Source organism: Dermacentor silvarum, chromosome 3, assembly GCF_013339745.2.
Source record: "Dermacentor silvarum isolate Dsil-2018 chromosome 3, BIME_Dsil_1.4, whole genome shotgun sequence".
NCBI lineage: Eukaryota > Metazoa > Arthropoda > Arachnida > Ixodida > Ixodidae > Dermacentor > Dermacentor silvarum.
The window spans coordinates 78111126-78130755 of record NC_051156.1 but is presented as its reverse complement, the minus strand read 5'-3'; the positions used below and the strand labels follow the sequence as shown (position 1 = coordinate 78130755).

Below are 19630 nucleotides of genomic sequence, written 5' to 3'. Positions count from 1 at the left end.
CACCCGCGGCAGGCGCATAATTTTATTGAGAACTTGACGGCTGGTGTAATCCGTGTGCCCTTCTGCACGCTGTGATTGGACAGGATGCAGATGTAGGCAGGTGCCGCCGGCGCCGCCAATCAGGATGGCCACCCGGGGCTCCAACAGGAAATGTCCAGACCGGTGTTTCCAAGGCCGCGTGCTGCAAGTGTGTCTATACTTGAAATGTATAAGTAGTGGCTTGTGGGCAAGAAGACACAGAAGGATGGCCAGGAAGAGAAGATGATACGAATAGAATCAGAAGGGAAAGGGAGAAAAAGATAGTGAAGATGAAACATGCAGCTAGTACCATCTAACACGGGGAAAACCCCGCCATAGTTGGCTAAAACAGTGCAGTTGGCAAAAACAAACATGCAAAAGTAACATGAGGCAGTGAAAATTGAAAGACAGAAGAATCAGCATGTATCCGGCAAAATGGAAGGGGCAGGAAAAGGAGAAACACACATGCGTCTTTGGAGGCGGCTCGGCCGAGCTCCCACCAGTTGCACGCTACTGCGCATGCGCCATGACGTCATCCCGGCGTTTCGTCTGCTGCACGCCGCCCGTACACTGTGCATAGCTTTCGCCCCACTTCCCCTACGCGTGCTCGGACTGCAAGTGCTTCGCGAGGCGTTCCCCGATGCCACAGACCGCGAGGAAATGCTAATACACTTCTTATAACTTAGCATCACTTGGCGTTACTTCGTATAACTTAACATCACTTCGTAGAGCCATGACCAGCTAGGAACCGATCAGCTCCGCTGTGTCTTTAGCCTTGCGGCACTAGTGCAAGCCACCCCGATTTTTTTACGTTCCACTATAAAGCAAAAACGCGAGAAAGTGATGGGGCATGCTTGACCCTACCACGAGTCTCCTTAATCATCTTAGCAATGAAAGCGGTAAGTGTGAATGCTTGCGGCATGAACAATCACTTCGTACTATTATATCCCACATAGGCTTTGCCATTTTGATACCGGTCGTATGAATAGTGCACAGTTTTAATGGTCGAATGTTTACGTTATATATTTATACATTCCTCAATATTTTCAACAACCTGACATTGTGCTAAATGCAGATTTTATCTAGGGCAGGATTTTCGCAGAAATGCTGTCGTTTATGAAGCTGCTCTCGAGTGGTTTTAGAGAGAGAATATTTTCTTGGTGCCTCGGAGTGATTTCCATGCAGAGGCTTTATTACGTGTTCAATAAAAAAATCACTGCGGCTTGAGAGACCGTATTCTTTCGTAAGGTTTTCTTGAAAGCTCACTGTTGCCCCTATTGATCGGTTGACCATGGCTATTCTGCCCGCTAGTTAGTATGAGCTACAATACTGCGCAGTTGAATATCTGTAAACTAAAGCTGCAACTGTCGGTGAAATTTCTTCAGTGCGGCATTGCAAATTGACGAGTAGAGTACTACTCTTAAGCATAAAGGTCAACCACTCTGCTTTAAAGCATATTCATTTCCATGACGCCAACATAAACGTGAGCAATTCTGTGACGTACATATCACACGTAATCGACTGTTGTAGCGTCCGCGTATTCGTTCACATTCGCCCGTGAAAACATACCACAGCTTACATTTTGGACCCATAGAAGAAAGTGTAGCAGACAGGTGGGCTCGCCCTCCTCGGCATGTATAGGAAACCGCACTTTAAGCGATGGTCCCAAGTACGGCGTAGGTCTACAACATTAGGCGCACACACGCACCATCGAATTCATTAGACTGCAGATGCGCGAAGAAAAAATATTCAGGTTTAGACATCGATGCACAATATTAGCGCTGTCACCTCTTTGTGATCCGGCCACTCGAAAAAAATTAAAAAAAGCCGGCGGAGCCCACGCCCTGTGGGAACCGTTGTTATTCGAAGCAGAGTACGGGGAGCCGACCAAGTTAACGGAATGACCATGATAGAACCAAGACGTAGGCGGCTGTTTCATGACCTACCTGACATGCAAGTCATGACCTGTGATTTATGTCCGAACCCATTTCAGTTGTATTTCGCTGATTCATTTTCATTTTTGCTGATTCATGCTCATGACGGTGACTTCTACCATCATCCTTTAGTGTTTCCTTCAGTTAGTACTCATGTCCGAACTCATTTCAGTGGTTTCCGAGTGTTACTCATGTTTCGCTCAGCCATTGTCATTTTTTCTGAGTCATGCTCATGACTATGACTTCTGCCATCATCTGTTAGTGTTTCCTCCACTTAGTACCCACGTCCGAACCCATTTTAGTGGTTTTCGAGTGTTAATCATTTTTTAGAGTCATTGCCATTTTTGCTGAGTCATGCGCATCACTATGACTTCTACCAACATCCTTTAGTGTTTCCTTCACTTAGTACCAACGTGCGAACCCATTTCAGTGGTTGAGTGTTATTTTTTTCGCTGCGTCAGTGTCCTTTTTGCTGATTAATGCTCACGACTGCGACTTCTACCATCATCCTTTAGTGTTTCCTTCACTAAGTACCCATGCCCGAACTCATTTCAGTTACATACCAAGTTAACAAAATGACCATGAGCGCACCAAGACGACGGCGGCTCTTTCATGACCTACATGACACACATGTCATGATATTCATGTCATAACCTATCATTTAGGTTCGTCATACACTGTTGTCATACTATGCCAATGTTGGTACCTACCAAATTAACGCAACGACGATGAGAGCGCCAAGGCGTAGCCGGCTAGATAGATAGATAGATAGATAGATAGATAGATAGATAGATAGATAGATAGATAGATACTGTCGAAGTGGCAAATGTGCGCCAAGAAATGCTTCGCATATAAAAACCTAACTGATTTCGCCATCTTCTTGAAACTACGAGAACAATATACCTAATGTTATTCTATTATACCATTATTAACGTTCACTCATTCAATAGCGTATCCACACAGACCGTAGGAAAACCGTGCATAGCATTTGCTTTTACCGAGTTAGAGCCACACATCATGCGGAGCGAGCTCTGGAGAAGCAAAAAATGGAGAATAATAAACGTGTGACGTCAAGCCTACTTGGTTTAAGCAACGCGTGACAAGACAATCCGTTTTGTCACCTTTGAGCTTTCTAAGTGTTGTCGTACTTCGAATGCCAGTAAGAAAAAAAAATATCCTTCCGGTATGTGAAGATCCACCACGCGGTTCTGCAGCAGTTGAAGAACCCTTGGGAGAAAAAAAACAACGTTGCAAACCACCTGCGTGCATTTTTTGCTACCGGGCGCAAGATCATTCCCCGCACACATCAGTACATTTCGTGAGACTGTAAACAGCGATCGCTCAAGAAAGCTGGCGTCGGCGTCTGGCTATACGCGACCAATATATATGTTTACGAGGAAGTTTGTCTCTTACGAGAGCGAGCAGAACGAAGCAGTGCCTAGCAGAATGTCCGATCCTGACCAACTGGAGAAAAAGACAAGGTTACAGCGCCACGGACCTGACAGTGTGCACAGCTGGATGACAGCAGGTAGGAAATCAGCTCCATTAAGCCGAGCAAAAAAGAAACCAAAGCTGACTGATCCCTTTGGGCTTCAATGCACCAGACACTATTATTCGTCAGAGGGATATCTCACGAGCTGGTGTGGAGCTTGTTCAACACTCGTTGCCATATTTCTTGCATGCTATGATGCGTGTGTGAAAAATTTATAACAAGGTGCTTCGTGAAATGTCTCCATTATAAGGTTTTTAGACTGAAGTAAGCGTGAATATAAAGGTGTGTGCCAAAAAAAAACATTTCTCCTTCTTGACATCTCTAGCTGGATGTGTGTTTTAGTAACACCCTATATAAATAGCACGTCAGTTTATAATTAAACTTGATTAGAAATCAGACTCTTCAGATTGCCGTCTAGAAAGAGCTTCGGGACAACAGACTCAAAAGATCACAGGTTCTGCATGCGCCAGTGGCATTTAGTATGACCGGGTCACAGCGATTGGCGATCTCCTTCTAGAGATTGAGGAGTGTGCCTTATAGTACCTAGCGTTCGCATATAGCTGCGTCCGAATTAGGGAGCTTCTTTTATATTTCTTTTTTTGTGAAGGTACAAATGCTTTGAATCATCTCATTCTTCACCCAAAGCAGCTACACGTCTGTCAGCATAGTCCTCCCACTCCTGCAGTTTCCCATTTTTTCTTGCGCAATGTAGGTACTGTGATGCAGGTTCTCTTTCTCACCTAAAAAGCCCTTACTTTAAATTCTAGATGACCCCAACCTTTCACTCTCGGTCGCCTTGCTTCTGCGTACATTCAGTACTTCAAACTTGTTTCTTGCTTGTTCGGATCACTAATTGTTCGGAAACCGTTCCCAGGATATGTAAGAGAAAAGACTTTTTTTTTTGGTGTCTTTTCATGAACTTCGTTTATTCTGCCTTTTAATGCCGCACTATCCTGCGAACTCATCGGTCAGTGTCGTCGGCTGATTGTCGTTGAATTAGCGTGAGGAGTGATACCAGGCTCTTCCGTGCTATGCTTTAGGTACGCACGCAACAAACGTTTCATTTTTGAAGGTTAATTTGATGTCTTGCAATTAATTATCAAATGCTCGCTTTCTTCCTACTGAGAGGCGTTATGCGAAGCACGTAATTTGTTTGTTCTGCATCGTGGCACGACTAAACGCGGCGCCGACATTGTGTTTGCATAGGAATGGGGCTTCTCATTAGTGCGGTACTGTGAACACCCAAATGGTACAGGTAAATTATAAGCGTTTGCGGGTGTAGTTCAGCCGTTATAAGTAATCTTTATTTGTGTTCTTGAAGAGCGGAATGTGGCTACGAGTTCACATTTGTTAGAAATGTGAGTACGGTATTTGTTTGTAGTCATTGTTTGCAGGTCACGGACTTTGCAGATTACTGACTACCTGCTTTCTCTAGATTTTCAGTAGGGACGTTCGAATAGCGATACTCTCGAATCGAATACGAATATTCAAGGAAAACTACATTCGATAATCTGATCGAATATTAAATGATCACAATCTGATAAAAACGAGAAGTTCCTTGAAGTCTGCCAGGACACACAAGTATTGTTTACATCATTTGGTACTATTACTGCCCTACACAATTGAAAGTCAGGTCAACTGAGAAGCTTGTAAATGAGAAATGTAAAAGAAAAATGCGATGATATCGGGTGCATAATGAAAATTACAGTAATTATCAAATAGAAACAACATGTAGGAGAGTGTACTGCTCGTCGAAGACACTAAGGGCAATACTGCAGCACCAATCATCGCTTTGAAGGAATCCAGACGTGTTGAAATTGGTCAGAAATTACGGTGCTTTGTCTCTATAGAAGCAGTGAAAGCGCAGGCTGCCTAAGGCGACACGTGCTTACTCGAAGGCTGATAACTATTTTGCATATTGACATCCTCCACGCGTTTTTGGCTGCAACCTGCCGTAGTGAGTGCATAATTGTAAAGAGGGCGTAGCATATCAGTTTAGGTTTATTCCTTTTCTGCGCACTTTCTCATGCGTGAGCAATCGTGTCAACCTCGCCATCGTGGTGCCCGCGCGTGGCCGTTTATGCTTGCTTTATGTGACATTTTCGGTCACTTTATTTAGCCTTTTCCTGCACCTTGCCTCTTCTCAAGCCTGTAACAATGCGTAGGGCCGAATAATCTCCGACGAACATTTACGCATAAACTCATACAGAAACCTGTATGCATTTAGGTTATAAATAAACAGAGAGACACACGTTGCTTCAGCACAAGGCTGCTTCCATCTGTATAATGCTAGCGGAAGCAGTAAGATATTGCACGGCACCGGCCGCGGCAGCTCAGTGGCTAAGGCGTTCCGCTGCCGAGCACGAGGTCGCGCGATCGAATCCTGGCCGCGGCGGCTGTATTTCGATGGAGGCAAAATACAAAAACGCCCGTGTGCTTGCTTTGTAGTGCACGTTAAAGAACCCCAGGTGATCAAAGTTAATGCCTCTTAATCAGAACTGCTTTTGCCACGTAAAACCCTGGAAAGGAGAAGACGATAGTCCCCGGCCGCTCTTTGTTGATAAAATATGTTAAAAACAAGAGCAACAGCTGTGGATTCTTTATCGAAGCAACAACCATGCTTGCAGTAGCTTTTTCGGTGCTCATAAAAGCAACACGTCAGAGATGCTTTCTTTGCAGCAGTTCACGAAGCGATTTACGAGGTCAATGGACGCCCGCGATTTCTCACCTGAGCCTTCGGGCGTATTGACACTGGGTGCTGAATGTCGCACGATACATTCCAGCGACTTTTGTACCTTCTCGTGTTTAGTACATACATATGCCTGTGGCCTTTTAAAGAGAAGCTCAATGGTCGCTCTTGCACCCATATTGTGGGTGCTGGCTTCTGGCTGCTGTCCTTGGGCCACTCGGTGTGTCCCACTGGGCATGTGCCGCTCGTTATATGCCCGAATAGACAACTTGAGACAGTAGGTATGTGCAACTGGGAATGGGTCACTGGTTATGTGAACATCCTAGGCCAATCCCCCAGATACCCCACTGGGTTGCTGCCCGAATAGGCCGCCGAAGAGGAGCCAAGACGTCGGCCACATAGAAGTGACGAAATGGGCATCAAAAGCAGTCGAGTGCGGTGAAAGAAGTTATGTGAACGAAATGATACCAGAGTGTGAATTGAGTTAGGAGCGTTCAGTTGCACAGAAGTGAAGAAGGAGAAGTGCAAACAGTTTGGTGAACATCAAATAAAGCTACGCTCACCACCGATTCAGAGGGACCCGCCTCTGGTTCCACCAGTGGTGTGAGGGAAGCAATGTTACACGCAGTCGGCGTGCTGAAGGAAGGAAAAACGCCGTGCAAAATATGTACCTGGTGCGTAGAAATTGTGCACCGCACAGCTTCCGATCACAGAAAATTCACACGACGTGATGTAGTCATGAACTACAGCAATGGCGTCCTATTGGCTTTATTCGGTGTCACCTTTCAGCAATAATGCAATCAACTGATCATACCAAGAAAATAACGAAAATAGAGGCTAGCGTTCTAACTGACTAACCATCTACACGTGAAACCTGGAAACAGCTAAGCGGCATAGTCGCGTTTCAAGTCAATTCTTATAACTGACTGGTATGCTACGAACATGAAAAACTCATTGTGTGTTTCAGTACTACTTTTATATGCTCGAAGCATCACTTTTCGTCTACGCGGACAAAGTAAACGTCTCCGCTAGTTCATCCTTATCAGATAAAAAGTGTATTTCTTTCCGTTAAGACAGATATAAAACTGGTTGGTTTTCGTGTTAATGATGCATCTTGAATATTCACGTCAACTCATGCTATTCGAAACAAACTTCACGGGTGCTTTTTTCATCGGCGACGTCACAAAGATCTGAGAAAATCAGCGCCAATTTTCTCGAAAGCTGGTGACAGAAACATGATTAGAGAACATGATTAGAGTCAGAGGTGCACTTGATGAATTCTTTATCGTGATTGGTGGTGCATTACTGGAGTTTCCAATTTGTCATTGCATTGCATAGATTCGAGAGTTTGCAGGGAGCGGGAAACACTAGGTTGGTTTGGTGCCTGTTGGCCACTTTCTTGAGGTTATGGGGTAACTTCCGAACATATGGTATTACGTAAAAAGGTCTCTTTTCTTCTTCCTGCTTTTCGATTTTTCTTCTTGAGTGCCTTATTTTTTGCAGGAGTGTTACAGACAGAGCTGTGATGACGAACGATTGGTAGCCGGCAGTTTTATGGCATTCTATCTGCTGTAAAAGGCTGTTTTTCATTTGATGCTCACAGAACTTGTTCAATGCAGCTTGAATACGTGAGATGGCGATTCCCCTTTTCACGGGTTTTGAATAGGCACTGTCATAGGAAAGCAAGCCTTTCTTTGATCAGGGTTGATAAGCCCACCAAACATGTTGGTTTCTTGCAAATGAAATGCTAATATCAATCCAATTGAATTTTATTATTATTCGTCCTTTCAAAGGTGAAATTTAGTCCTCCACCGTGCATACTAAAAATTCTCAGAATATCTTTCACTTCTTCGTCGAAGCAATAGTCTGATAACTGCTTAGAAGAACCAAGTAGCCGTCCACGTAGCGGTAAACGTGAGTAACTGCGGAGGGAACTACAGCGGTACCAATCCGTTTGTCAGTGCTACATAAAAATATATCGGTAAGTATGGGGGCAATGGCTGATCGGATACAGAGACCGGTGGGTTGCATATAAAAGTTTTCGTTGTGATTAGTGGCTGTTGACTGAAAATAAAATTCCAAGAGCGTTATGAAATTGCCAACGCTTATGCCTACTGAGTTTTGAAATTCTAGTTCACCTGTTTGATTGATTATTTCACGTGCGGCAACCAGCAGACCATCACAGGGAAGTAAATAAAACAGATCTTTCATATCGACAGAAAACTCATTGAAGCCATACACATTTGTAGCACAAGGTCCCCTTAGTTCACTCATAATTTCATCGGAACTTCTCACTCGGTACGGGTCATTCACCAGCAGCTTCTTTAGCAAGTGTGAAGAATTTCAAGGCAGTCAAATTCGATCCGAAACAGCAACAAAAAGCTGCTCTTAAGGAACTTGCAAAACGAAACTTAATCTTACTTAAAGAAGCTTAGTAGCAAATCGGAATCTCGGCTTATGGCAGTGTTCTTTACGAGCAAAACACACAAGCCGAACTACCCGTTAAAGATTATTGTATCCGAAAAGTCGTGGAAGTTGCATGTCGGACGGTTTTTGCAAGGCCATCTAAAGAAGCTGCCGGTGAATGACCTCTACCGAGTGAGAAGTTCTGATGAATTTGTCAGTGAACTGTGGAAATTTTGTGTTACAAATGTGAATGGCGTCAACGGTTTTCTGTCTATGTGGAAGATCCGTTTTATTTACTTCCCTGTGACGGTTTGCTGGTTTCTGTACGTGAAATAATCAATGAAACAGGTGAACTGGAATTTAAAAACTCAGTAGGCATAAGCGATGACAATTTTATAACGCTCTTACAATTTTATCTTCAATCAACAGCCATTAATCACAACAGACATTTTTATATCCAACGCACCTGTATTTGTATCGAATCATCCATTGTACCCATACTTAGCTATATTTTTTTATCTAGCATTGGCAATCGCATTTGCGCCGCTTTAGTAGGCTCCCGAGTTACATTTACCGCTACGTGGACGGCTGCTTCGTTCTTCTAACGCAGTGACCAGGCTATTGCTTTGACGAAGAAGTGAAAAATATTCTGGGAGTTCTTAGTATGCACGGTGGATGACTAAATTTCACCTTTGAAATTACGAATAATAATAACATTCAATTCGATGGATATTACTATTTCATTTGCAAGAAACCAACATGTTTGGTGGGCTTATAAACTCAGGTCAAAGAAAGGCTTGCTTCATTATGACATTGTCCATTCAAACTCGTGAAAAGAGAAATAGCTTGGATATTAATATTCCCTTTGCATAAAAAACCATGTTTGCTGGGCATATGAAGCCAGGTCAAAGAAAGGCTTGCTTCCCTATGACAGTGTGCATTCAAAACTCGTGAAAAGGGGAATAGCCATCTCATGTATTCAAGCTTCATTGAATAAGTCCTGTGAGCATCAAATGAAAAATAGCCTCTAACAGCAGATAGAACGCTTTAAAACAGCCGGCTACCCATCTTTTGTCATTGCAGCTCTGTCTGAAACACCCCTGCAAAAAATAAGGCACTCAGGAAGAAAAATCGAAAAGCAGCAAGAAGAAAAGATACCTTTTAAAGTAATACCATATGTTCAGAAGTTATCCCATAATCTTAAGAAAGTGGCGAACAGGCACCAAATCAACCTAGTGTTTCCCGTTCCCTGCAAACTCTCGAAGCTATGCAATGCAATGAAAAATTGGAAACGCCAGCAATGCACCACCAATCACGACAAATAATTCACCAGGTGCACCTCTGACGTCGTTCACGAGATACGGTTAAAATGCGGACGAGTGTAGTACATAGGACAAACCGGGCAATGTTTTAATGATAAAACTGGGTGGCATAGAAACAATGTAAAAAAGCAGGCACAGGCAGCCATTTAGCTGCGCATCCCAATAAATGCGCATGTACCCCTTTGTTCCGTGACACTATGTTTCTGAAGAATGCAGAGAGCAAAAAAGACAAATAGTAGAAGCTTACTGCACCACCAAAGCAGGAGATAAATGTGTAAGCACAGCATGACTCAGTCTAACAAAACTTTAGCTAAGTTTCCTCGATAAGCACCTCTACTTGTAGGCAGTACGCATGCCTTTGAAACTTTTTGTTGGTGTTTTTTGACATGTTATAAAGATGGTTGTTCCTTCAATAAATTTTCCAGTTGGTAGTAGAGCACCCACCCTGTTGTGTTCGCTTTCGATTTTGGTCTTCGTCTTTTCGCGCTTCTTGAAGTTATACTCTAGATGAAGCAACTCGCCCAAAATCAAGTTCTTACAATCCAACCAATTTCATAAAGCACGATAGTGCCTTCACCACCTCTGGGCCGTTGATCGGTGGGGATGATGTGGCAGTAGTGTCTGGATTCTGTATTGTCAGTGGCACAGTAGGCTCTTCTTCTTTCGGGAGTTTTATGCGCCAAAACCAGTTCTGATTATGAGGCACGCCGTAGTAGAAAGCTCCGGATTCATTTTGATCACCTGGGATTCTTTAACGTGCACTACAACGCAAGCACACGTGCGTTCTTTGCATTTCGCCTCCATCGAAATGCGGCTGCGGCGGCCGCCGGGTTTCGATCCCACGATCTCGTGCTCAACAGTGCAACGCCTTAGCTGACTGAGCCACCGCGGTGGATAAGCCACAATAGGTAGCCTATGTTCTTGGACTAGCACCCATTCTAATTAGTGCTGATTAAGCTCTCGTGAAGGCAACTCTCAACCACAACCGATGTGAAAAAGGTGCTTCGCGTCGGTGCAATCCAGGCGGAAGTCCAAGTTGGAGCGAAGGGTTTCGACTGTGCAGACTGGCGCGCCTTATATGCGCGGTTTTACATCGGCTAATAAGGCTGTGTATGCCAGAAGTCAAAGTTCTCTCGAAGTGTCTCTCCTCAACAGCAGAACCGAGACGCACTGGTCTTCTTCATGTGATGCTTGATCAACCTTCCCTGAGTCATCATTTCCATTGTTACCACAATGGCGGGATAACCATCGAAAAAAATCTACTTCCATTTTTTTACAAGACGTGGTTAAGGCGAAGCTATAGCTTGAGGCCAACTGTGATGCTTCCTTTTCAAATACATGTAAAACGACCAGAAACCCCCTTTTTGAAACTATTCCTGGAATAATATGAATTAAATTTTTTGCAATTGTGAGAGAAATGTAAATTTTGGTGTCTGTTGTAGGCTGCCGTTTTATTTAGGGCCTGTAATTTGTTACGGAAATTGCGTAAAATTAGTATATTTAAAAAAAAGAAGCACAAAGATTCTGTTCCCAAAAACAGATATCGCTGTTGTATAAACAGCATCGCTAAACTGCACCTGCATCTGTTGTAATTTAATATATGATTTTACATCTTCCGTCAATTTGTTACAATGTTTACAAGTGTTTTGCTAAAGTCCTGCTCATATAATAATGGTATATGTCATAGCGTTATCTAATACATCAATTTGATCCACTTCAGATTTATTATTAGCTGTAGTTAACCGAATTACATGGTTTTTCAAAGCTGAGGTACAATTGTAAACATAATAGTTTGGCTTTTCGAAATGTTTTGATATTAAACCATTTTTATGAGATATTTACGGCCGAAATCAAATTTCAACTTTCAAGAGTCACTAGATTTAAAAATTTTACTTTTAAAAGCAACCAATGTCGCCTAATTCAATGCAGTCGTTCCCAAGAAAAACGATTTCTTCATTTCGAAGTATTTAGATAGGAGCACCCGAGCTGAAGCTTACCTTTACGTTCTATGATTTCCCACGTCATTGAGTCGTCCCTTGCATACCGGTGGAACGGCAGCATGTATTGTAATGACAGCTTTTAGTGGCCGCTAGCGTGCATCACTAGTAATTGTGCAGTTCACGACAGTTACCACGAGGAAACCGAGGGGCTGAAATTTGTAGCTTGCGCTTTTCCTATGCTGTTACACTGCTTGAAGCATGAACGCGCGGGGGAATTTGCTTTGTCGCATGGCGCAAATCTGCTTAAGACGACGTACAGGTTGACCGAATGACGGCGTTACGTACCCATGTTTGCAACTACATTCTCCTTACAGCAAGCCGTACCTGCCTGCGCATACCCCATCAGTTCATTTTGTGCACCTTCGCAAACTATGAAGCTTAATTTGCATGATGCATACTTTGTCGTTTGAGCTTTCGCTTGGTCACCTTCGCCATTATTCAGAAACTAACTTGAACACCTGAAAATTCTTCTACGGACAGTTCCTGAATTAAAATAAACAGCAAAGAGAACGTTATGATCAATTTAGTCATTGGACTTGTGAACAATTTTCGCAGGCTCTACACAACGCTAAATTGTTAAATAAATGACTAGTAAAGCGAAATGACCGGTTGAGAAATCCGACAAATTGCTTCGCATCTGCTTTCCGCTCGTTTTTGCGAGTCCAAAACAAGCACTATTTGCTAAGGTAACAGGTGCTTTACCGGAGCATTTTCTGAAGCTCTTGGTAAGTAAAGAGGCAAAACAGCAAACTGTAAGACCGAGGCACCCACCCCGACTTCGGGCACACTCCTTACACCTCGTTAATATTTTACTTTTCTCCTATGGCTGAATGCAAGACCAGGGCAGAACTAAACGCTTAAAAATGAAATTATCGGGTTTTACGGGCCAAAACCACGATCTGATTATGAGGCACGCCGTAGTGGGGGACTCCGGAAAATTTTGACCACCTGCGGTTCTTTAACGCGCATCTAAATCTAAGTAGACGTGTGTTTTCGCATTTCGCCCTCATCGAAATGCGGAACTAAACGCTGAACGGCCACGCAGAGCACGCGAGATAGACTTTACATTCAGGTGACAGAATATATTTCAACGTTACCAGCTGCAGCTTCAAGCAAACATTGTCACACATCAGCGGTTTGCTGAATGACGTCGTTCTCTCATTTTCATACCATCGCCAAAGCAGTATTATAAAAGCAAAGCTTTTTTTTTGCCACTTATCCCGACTTTCGAGCCCTCGTAACGAGGGCTCGAATCCGGCAACATTGATGCCTCAGGTAGCATATGTGGGTTTATTGACCAGTTGCCATCACCCAAAAAGATCACGTGGTCGTGATGCCTTCGGCAGAAAGGATGTTCCACATCCGCCCCTAGGTTTGTGAGTGGTGGCACTGGCTAACACTCCCAGGGTTAATTCTAGTGGTAAAACATAAATACCCCAGAAAGTGGATGTGAAAACGGTTCCGCGGTAGCTCAATGATGAGAGCATCGCACGCGTAATGCGAAGACGTGGGTTCGTTCCCCACCTGCGGACAGTTGTTTTTTCCTCCGTATCATTTCCATTAATTTGTCATTTCTTTCATTCAATTAGTAAGTACAAGTAATTTCCCCAATGCTGTCCTTGGTTTCATTGTGTGTTGGCTTCTTATGATATGATAATAAAAATCGGGCCCCTCGGTTCCCTTTCTTCTCGTTCATGATATATATATATATATATATATATATATATATATATATATATATATATATGGGTAGGTCTCGGAAAGCTGGTCGGGCCACAGCCCCCCCCCCCCACCCCCCGGAAAAATGAGAACTTTCCGCCTATGCTAAGCCACCTGAATAAAACTAAAGGTAGCGACATTCCTCCTCACCCGGCCTCTCAGTCGCCGGCTGTCCTCGCTGGTCGCGCTTTCCCTCATCGCTCGCCCTCGCAGTTCGGTCGTTCGCTCCTGGGCGCACCGGCGTCGCCATAGTTACGTGGCCAGCAACGCGTTGGCCGTGCGTACACCTATCCAAGCGGTATGTCCAACGATACCCCGGGAACACTGCGAAACCATTCCTCTGCCTCCGATCGGAGCTTTACACCACTGCCTGCTCCTCATGTACACCGGTCACCGTCTCCCCGGTGCCGTTACTCGTCGTCCTTCGCCGGTAAACTAGGCCATTGGACAGTCTTTGATTTTGAGAGAAATACCTCCGCCAATTTGCATGTGTGAAAACACGTTGTGTGTGCGTGTAGACGGCGTCTCAACAATGACCTCAGTGGACACAGGAGCGACCGTTTCAGTAATGATTCTTGCATTCAAACGCCTGCTAGGATGAAAAGTGCTGTTTGCATGGGACCGTGCCAATGTGTTTTTTGGAGTGAGTGGAAAACTCAGACCCTGTATATAGGTCTGTGCAGTGTGGAACATATAACGCGGAATATATATATATATATATATATATATATAACGTGCATAGACCTTGGCTTTGCCACATTCAGGCTAGACCCCATCGAAGCACCATTGGCTCTACATTTCATGGACCACAAAGCAGTGATAATGAAGGGACAACAGCATCCAGAACTGAACACGACATACAAGTTATGACAAATAAACCATTGTATATACTGTACACACGCGTTGTCACTCATTTACATGCGCTAGTGGGTAATGTCACGGGTGATTTACAGTCAGAACGATCCCCAGTGCTTCTCCCACTCGTCATGATTCACTTCGTGGAGATGCGTGGACTTTTTTTTGCGGAAGGTGTTAAACCTGCGGAAGTTATTCGTCGAATGCAAGCGCAGTATGGTGACAGTTGTCTATCGCGAAGCAAGATGTACGAATGGATAGAGGTTTTCAAACAGGGAAGAACTTCTTTATGTGACGACGAAAGATCGGGCAGGCCATCGACGTCAACGAAAAAGGGTTGTTTGTTCGTTGAGGGTATGGTGATGGAAAACAAAGGAATCACAGTGGACGAAATCGCCAATATTTTACATATCAGTCATGGTTCAGCGTATTCCATCTTACACGACAAGCTAAATTTTCGGAAAGTGTGTGCAAGGTCGGTCCCGGAAGTGTTGTCAGCTTAGCTTAAGGCACAAAGGTTAGACATCTCTCGCAAACATTTGGCGCGTTATCGTCGCGAGGGACGTGAATTTTTACAGGAAATTGTTACTGTACATGAAACTTGGGTACATCATCACGAACCGGAAAGTAAGGCTGCGAGGATGGTTTGGAAACACTCATCATCACCAGAAGTTCAGAAATTTAAACATCAACCATCAGCTGGTAAGATTGTGCTTACACTATTCTGGGACATGGAAGGTGTGGTAGCCATTCATTTCAGCCCAAGAGGCGAAATTGTGAACAGTGAGAACTATTGTGGTGTGTTGCGAACTAAACTGAAACCTGCTATCAGATCCAAACGTCGTAGAAAACTACGAAAAGGTGTCATCCTGCAGCAAGATAACGCTCGACCACATTCCGCCAAACGGACGGACCGAAACAATAAAGGAGTTGGAATTCGAATCGCAGGAGCACCCGCCATACAGTCCAGACCTGGCTGCAAGCGATTTTCATGTTTGCACCATATAAGGAAGCGCTCAGTGGAGGAATTTGCAACCGGATGCCGAAGTCATTGATGCGGTGCAAAATTGGTTACACGTGCAGCCTAAAACTTTTTTTCGTACGGAATAAAAAACTTGTGAAACGTTGGGCAAAGTGTGTTCAAGTGCAGGGAGGCTATGTAGAAAAATAATGTATGTTTGAGTTTTCTATTATTAGAATAAATGCACCTTTTCTCAAAAGTCACTTTACTTTTTGACTTCCCCTTGTACAAGCACAGGGTGCGCCGAACGCGAAAGCTTGACTTCGCGTCGCAAAAGGAAAGAACTGTTACAGAGCTGATACGCGCAGCACACGTTCAAATGATTACTTTTTCATTCATCCGAACATCCGTAATGCAAAGCAGTCACGTCCTGATTCAGTGAAAATGCAAATGCAATCTGAGCATAATTACCGCATGGCGAATTACGCACTGTATTAAGCGCACTATACAATAAGCGCACTATAGAGCCTCTCGTACAAGTGCGCTTTTGAAATATAAAATGCCATATATAGCGGATACTATTTATCTATGGTTTACGCAACCTTATCCAGCACCCAAACGTGGCGTCACACACACTGCCTTCCGTTCACAAAAGGACTGTCATGGACGAAGTTTGTACCGAAAAGTATACAGGCACAAATGTACAACATATATATAGCATGCACAGCCACGACGTTTTCATCACGCGGAGTCGTGCAGAGAGTCGTGCAGTCGTAAGTTGTTCACTGGTGCAACGAAGTTTCAATATTCCGAAACTTACCCGTTCCCGTCAACACGTGCACGACAGTGCGCGATGTCCCGGTTCAAAATCCCAGCGTATACCTTTCCAGCTATAAACCTCACTCACAATAGTTAAAATGATTTACACTTGTCAAGAGCAACTTGTCCTCGCAAAATATATTTGCAGCGCCTAAAAAGGCACGGACTGACAAAGCCACGCACTCTGAGTAGTAAATTAACACGCCCTACTTTTTAGCACTATATACATATATGACAGCAGACAGCCTACGCACTTCACAGTGACGCATAGGAGCTGGTTGAAGGAAGCGTAATCAGGAGAAAATATCTGAATGATCACCGAGAAAGCAACCGTCGCACAAGTCTACTCATGCCTAAGCTTAATCATGCCTGATTTGCCTAGCCCGTGAACAAATAAAAAACTTTGTTAGTATACTTTTGCACCTTCAGCACACCTAAACTCAATCCTTAAGATAAAACAAAGACGGAGTTCTTCAATGACGCGGGTAGCCAGGAACCTTACCCAAAACACATCAAATCCCTTACAAATGTCTCGCCGCAGCAACTCGACGGCGAACTGTCTTGACGGCGACTGCACCGAGACGGGAAAGAAATTCAAGAAAATAGAGAAAAGGCCGTGGAAAATACCACGTGACGGTGCTCAACGAAATGGGAGAGGCACACCTTCTCGCCTGCCTTCTCTCATGCTCCTACGCCGCAGCTGCGGCGGCAACATAAAACCATGTCGCCACTATTAAGCAGGAGACACACAGTGCGATTCGGCGTCCGATCCGACGTGCGGCGCCGCATGCTCCAGCATGCGTCATACGATGATTCGGGGCACACGGGACGTGCATGCCGAACGAACGAGCGGCGCATAAGCTCCGCCCAGATTCTGCGCCCCAGCTTGTACGCTCGGAAGACTTCATATTACGCTGTATTCATATCGATCGTCGTCGAGAAATACAAAATAAACTTTGCGCAATGCCGCTTTGCTTTACGCGAACACTGTCGCTAAAATTACGTCTTCGCGAGCGACAAAACACTTCGCAATGGTGTGTTGTCCACTGACGGCTCCGCTGACAGCGAGCGCGCGAGGGCCTGTAGGCCTAGCTTGGCGGACGCCACTGCCGACGGCTCTTGCGATCCACTCCGAACTAGTCGAAGTGCGCTTAATTTATTGTGATAACAATTATATGGAAACTCGAAAGCGGGTTTCTGCCGTCGGCGTCGTCGCGTCACCGTGAGGTTCCGTATGACGTCAATGGCGATGAAATCATCGCCGCGCTCCGGACGCTGTATGTCAGAGTGAAAGGACGCGAGGGACGCGCTGGTCTCACGGGGAGCGAACGCACGTCGGAGAGCAAACGCGCGTTCTGCGCCGTGCTCCCTGAAGGGCTGCAGAATTAAGCGTCTCTTTCCTCCGGCCCATATATAGAGAGCACACACGACTTTTTCCGTCGTGCGAAAGGCTGTGGGGGGGGGGGGGGGGACGGGAGGGGGAGAGGGGACGCGACGTTTAGCTGCGGCACCAAATGTCTATTTATATAAACTGCCGGGGTTCCCACAACTTCTGTCCCCACCTCGCCACTGACAGCCCGCACAGTGCTATTTTGTCCGGCACACAACGGTGCCGCCTTTCCCCGTACCTCCCGCCTCGCCATCGCGCAGGCGCTCTCCGCGCTTCCTGGAGTGAAGGAGGTACGCGTGAACACGAAGAAGAACATTGTGGCTGCGGACGCGGCATCGCCGGAATGGACGGAGCACCTGCTGGCCACGTCAGAGATCGCCGGGATGCCCGTGACCGCGCGCCTTCCGGCCGACCGCACCCAGAGCAGCGGCGTGGTGCAAGGCGTACATGGCAACTACACCGATGAGTACCTGCTGGCTGCCGTATCGTGGAAGGTACGGGTGGTCGCGGCTAAGCGACAGGGCACCACCCTGGTGCTGCGTTTTGCTACCCCTTACCCCCCCGCAAGGATCTACATCTTCAGCATGCCCTTCGAGGTGCGGCCCTCCCGGCCTCGCCCTCTGCAGTGCCTACGTTGCGGGTGCTACGGGCACGCCACAGCAACCTGCCAGAGACCGGTACGGTGCCTGCGGTGCGGTGGCCCACACCAGATGCAATCGTGCTGTTCGAGCAGGGTCAGATGCCTGCACTGTGGAGGACCACATCCAGCCGACTCGCCTAACTGCCAGCTATGGCAGAGAGAACGGCGCCTGGCCACGATAAAGGCGTCAGCTCCCACACACCTGTCGCATCGCGAGGCCCAGGCGGTCCTACGGGCTACCCCCACCACCAGCTCAGCAGCAGCTGCTTCTGGACCGCCACGTGTTACACCGACCGGAGGCAAAACCTACGCTGCAGCAGCACTCGGTGCTCCTGACAAGGAGCCCACGACCTCTACAAACCACCCCCAACCCCACTTGCAGCAGCGTGTACCACAGGCAGGCGCAAAGAAGTGGGGCAGCATCAAGCTAGGGCCGTCCCCGAAGGAGGCTCCTCAGTCCACCAGCGATGAGGAGAACAAGAACCTGCGACTCCTCCTCAGGGCGATCGCCGACCTGCTGCCTATAGACAACCAACAGCTGCGTTCTATCTGCCTCAAGGCAGGTGGCGTGCCCCCACCTAGTAGTATACATGGTAGTCCCCTCCCGCCTGCAGCAGGACATTGCCGCCGCCGCCCGAGCGTGCTCTAGTGGAGCGCAAACTCGTTTCGGCGGCGGCAGGCAGACCTCTCCATGCACCAATTGCGGAGCGAGTACGATGTGCTTGTTCTGCAGGAGGAGTACGCTGCTACAGCCAACCTGCGTCTTCCTGGATACGTGGGCTACAGCAGCCTCACTTCATCATCACCAGCCTCCTCCATGATCGGATGAGACTCTTGCTGCTTCTCCTTCTCTTCCCTTCCTTTCAACATATTTATCTCCTTTTTCCCCTTCCCCTGACGCTGCGCCGTGCTCTCTATTGGGCAGCAGAAATAACCGTCATTTTTCTTCCTCAATAAAACCACTACTATTTATATAAAAACGCCGCGCGTATTCGGTGCGAACGCTGGCAATACACCGACGGCGTCGACAACAGTTCTTCGCGTTGCTGGTGCTGCTGCATGTCCATGTTTATACAGCTGATAAAAACACTATCCTTACTCCGTATAGCTCTCTACTAATTACTATCGCAATTGATGCTTCGCCTTTCGGGTGAAACTGCGACAATTTATTTTTGCCGACACAATTACCACTGTACACGTAGATTACCCACAATTATAGACTCTGATTACTCGGCGCCCTCGTTGCGAAGAGCAAGCGTGCAAGCTAAACGAGCAGCCTTGCTCATGCAGGCAGCCGGTGTGTGCTGTCTACCTGCGAAACGCTGTCGCATCGCGGCTCCCGGCCGATCTCGCCAGTAGCTGAGTGCTAGTGTACTAGGCGCTGC

The 19630-nt window shown here is 46.0% G+C and overlaps 1 protein-coding gene across 2 annotated transcripts in view; it reads left to right on the top strand.

Moving 5' to 3' along the window:
* The first annotated feature begins 3248 nt into the window (after positions 1 to 3248).
* Positions 3249 to 19630, top strand: part of LOC119445524 (monocarboxylate transporter 3-like) — a 66489-nt gene continuing 50107 nt past the window's right edge. For both annotated transcript variants that reach the window (XM_049663370.1, XM_037709790.2), the window contains exon 1: positions 3249 to 3480. In XM_049663370.1, the coding sequence (XP_049519327.1) occupies positions 3339 to 3480 (142 nt within the window). In that variant the 5' untranslated portion in view covers positions 3249 to 3338. The remainder of the gene's footprint in view (positions 3481 to 19630) is intronic.